This window comes from Cimex lectularius, unplaced genomic scaffold (assembly GCF_000648675.2).
Source record: "Cimex lectularius strain Harlan isolate CLEC.00 unplaced genomic scaffold, Clec_2.1 scaffold169, whole genome shotgun sequence".
Taxonomy (NCBI): Eukaryota; Metazoa; Arthropoda; class Insecta; order Hemiptera; family Cimicidae; genus Cimex; species Cimex lectularius.
Genome location: NW_019392751.1, coordinates 478,158 through 481,944, shown reverse-complemented (window position 1 = coordinate 481,944; position 3,787 = coordinate 478,158). Strand labels below are relative to the sequence as shown.

The 3,787-nt window shown below is 28.3% G+C and overlaps 1 protein-coding gene across 2 annotated transcripts; it reads right to left on the bottom strand.

The window, feature by feature from the left end:
* Positions 1 to 429: 429 nt before the first annotated feature.
* LOC106672027 lies at positions 430 to 3,582 on the bottom strand. 2 transcript variants are annotated; one of them, XM_014403100.2, is made up of 3 exons: positions 3,135 to 3,582; positions 967 to 1,028; positions 430 to 900 (listed from the first exon to the last, which is right to left on the bottom strand). In XM_014403100.2, exons 1-3 carry the CDS (start codon positions 3,281 to 3,283, stop codon positions 464 to 466), a joined length of 648 nt encoding a protein of 215 aa, XP_014258586.1. In that variant the 5' UTR covers positions 3,284 to 3,582; the 3' UTR covers positions 430 to 463. The 2 variants fall into 2 exon arrangements, with proteins under 2 accessions (XP_014258586.1, XP_014258587.1); XM_014403101.2 differs by lacking the exons at positions 430 to 900; positions 967 to 1,028 and adding exons at positions 1,874 to 2,384; positions 2,471 to 2,514 and having other exon boundaries at positions 3,135 to 3,581.
* Between the last annotated feature and the right edge of the window lie 205 nt (positions 3,583 to 3,787).

The following is a 3,787-nucleotide window of genomic DNA, read 5'->3' as shown; positions in this document are numbered from 1 at the left end:
CGATAGTTCCTAATTAGCTGTAACTAATGTAGAAATGTAATGGATTTAATTTTAAATTAACTAAATTGAATGGTGCACTAAATTTGTTCATCAGTGTATTTATGTTATCTTCTAAATATCATTACATTTTATTTTGTAATAAAATAATAAAATCTTGATCAATTTTCATGATCTTTTTTTAATTTTTTATTGTCTGTGTTTATACCCTGTACTTAATAATAAAACAACTATATATAAAAACATATAATTTTTATGAATCCATTTTGTTAATTGATGATTAGCAGAGATCAATATTAGAACAAATATTGATCTTTTTAAATTTAATTTTTTAAATATTTTTGGCCTTTTATGAAGCAAGAGAAAATAAAACAAACTAGAAGATTATTTTTATTGGTAAACTGTATTTACATGGTAACACAATAACAAAACTGTCAAAAAATATATGTATTAGTTTCAGCTTGTGTCAATAAGGTACAAATTTATTTGGAATGCTATGAGCATATCCTTTATCGAAACAATCACAGAACTTTAGAGCCAAGAATGCCCCGGCAGACAAGACAATTAATGTGGCAAAAAAAAGCACTATTGTTGTTAAGATGCTTTTTGAAAATGAACAATCTATTAATTGTGGTGGTACTGCTCTTGTTGACTGTTCAATCTGTTGTTCAATTCTAAACGGTGGAATGATAGACATTGTTGTTCTGCGTTTTAATTCATTATTGCTTTTGTTGCTTAAGGAAGCACCCAGTTTCAAAGATGCTTCACTTAGTACTTTGACATTAAATGGAAGATCTTCTTTTTTTTCGGGTGGTTGGTCTGTTTGGTTCTTCTCATCACTCTTGCCTGGTAATTCTGGCTGATTATTTTTATTTTTTTCTTCCCGGGGCTCTATATTATTAGCTGTTTAGACAAATGTATAATTGTTATTTACACTAAGAGCAGAAACAATGGTGAAAATAAACTTACGAACAAATTCATCATTGATTTCATTGTTTTCATAAATGAACGCTTTCCCAAGAAACATATTTCTAAAACAATTCAAAATGATTTAATTTCAATATATTTATGCACTATACTGAATTTGATTGTTTCCAATATTAAAATATTATATTTGCACACCATTTTTAAAAACTTTAATTACTAAATAATTTCATAATTAAATTCTTTGGAATTTGATGGGGATTGTTCAGGAGTGAGGTGGAGAACAAACCAAAACAATTCACTTCATATCCTGATATTTCACCCTATTATATTAACTTTTCGACAGATATGAAAAACACAATTAGAAGATTAGTTCAAATTTTTAAACTAAAACTAGTCTTCTACCTGTGGTTTTTCTTTGAAGAAGAGTCAATATAGACTTGCAAAGTTAGGATATAAATTGAATTGTTTTGGTTTTCATCTCCACCTCACTCTGATCTATCCCGGTCAAACTTCAAAAGAATTATAAACTCACGGTCATCCTCAACATAGTTCACCATTAAATACTACAGTTATGAGAAAAACAAGTAATCCGTGATTATTGTACTTCACAATCATTGGTGTATTTTATTATAGAACATTTTGCTTATAATTGGTAAATCATGCATTTCTACTTTTGAATATTTGAATGCAGTTGGTTAGTCCATTATTCCTTAGATTATTAAACTAAATTCTTGTCCCTGTCTCCAGTAACACAAATTCAGTTGTTTTTTCTTTTCACACAAATTGTTATTGTCCAAAATAAGCTGAATATTTTTTTTAAAGCTTACATTCAATAGCTGGGACAACAAAATCCTATGGAAAAAATAATATCAATTTAAGATTACAATTTTTATATATTTTTCCTCCTCACACAAAACTATAAATAAATGATCAAATTTATAAGACAACATTTGAAAATAAATTATTTGTTTTATCTCTTGTAATAATTACAGGATTTTTGTAGTAAAATTGTACTATGTGTTTATTGATGAATCAATGTTTCAACAGTACAGTGTTTTCATATCAATAAGGGATTCTAATTTGATCAATACACCAACACCTTATGGGAAAATGATAGCAAAGCTGTTGTCTAGAAAACGAAACGACAAACAGGATGCCCCATAGAATGAAAGCGAGTAGTAATGCGGCTTTTAGAAATTTCAGTATGGGTTTCCCTTGGGGTTGCTGTTGAAAGAGTTGTGGTGGACTTGGTTCTTGCTGATGTTGAGTATCTTTGACACTTTTGACTAAATGTTGTCTAGCAGGACTAATAATTGGATCTTCGCCGCATTCAATCACTCCTGTTACTTGTGATTCACTCTTGCTTATTATTTTTGATGATTGCAGGCTTTTGGTTGTATTTACATTGCTTTGTCTAAAAGACTGGCTTGATTTTGTATAACCTGTTGTTAGTTTTTTACCTAAAACATTTGCATTTGTTTCTTGTTTGTTTTTTTCTATAGGAATGCAATACTATGTTTAACTTGTTATTACTTGACAAACTTACACTTTATTTTCAGGCTCTCAGAAGTTTCAAATTCTTGACTGCTTCTAAAAATTACATGACATTCAGTAATAAACAATATTTGTGCTTGTTTGATAAATTTCAATTCAATTTGCAAATTTTTTTTAAATGTTGTTTCTTTCACATATAATTAATCTACATTTAGCTGTGCCCATATTTCCAAACAATAATAAATTGTGAATATATTAAGAGGAAAGATTTGTTACTTTTCTATCCTGATCTCTCTGAAGATGGTGATAAGGTGAAATATTTAATATCAAATATCTGACTGAAAATAAGGTGATTATGAATGATCAAATTTTTGAGAAATATGCTCTAATTGTTAAAAATTATTTTAATTGAAGTTAAAAATTCATCTTTCAAGATTTATCAAATGGCCCTTTTTAACCTGAATAAAATGACACTGAATATATACATAAGCAACATTATACCAATTAAATTGATAAGCCAAGTAAAAATGGACATGTAAAAATTACCAATAGAAACAAAATTGTATTTTGGTGGTAAAAAATGTTGAGTTTGTAGTAAATATTTAAAATATCACACATATAATAATGTAAGCCATTCAGCTATATTGATGTAGGCAGTACCTATGCTCTTTGCTTTTTGTCGATATATAACAATTTTTCAACTACCAAATACTTACTCATTGACACTCTTCTTTAATCTTGATATCTGGTTGAGAACCAATTTGATGAAGGTGCATTTTATGTTTTTTATGCTTTCCTTGGCAGCATCAGAGTCAAATACTATTGTCTCATCATTTTCATCGTCCCATTCCGAATTGGGGTTCATGTTCTGTTATTTTTTTCCCAATTTTCATCGCTTAATTTGATCTGGTGTATCATGAAGCAATCCATTCAATTGCTTTGACTCGCACTTCATTCATACATTTTAATCATCATATTCATATCCTGAAATTCAGTCTATTTGCGAGTTATTACCACTATCGTCTGAAAGCCGGAATAGGTTTGTTGGATTTTTCTCTTGTATAACAATGTAAAGAACTAATATATTTTTTATTGAGGATGCTTTTATTTTACATATGAATGTTGCTATGTTAAATTTTGATTTCCATATGAGATTAATTGTACTCAACATGCTGTTGAAAATATGATTTTGTAGTCAAAATTTTCAACAATTTTCTTAATTTCATAGTGATGTTACATAAAACCAAGTCTTAAAAATAATATTAATTTTTAACTCTAATAAAATTATTACTAATAAGTTTTTCCCTATATTAAACTTAAGTTTGTTTTGAGCTCACACAAGCTTTGCTTTGGAAATTAAACACTTGTA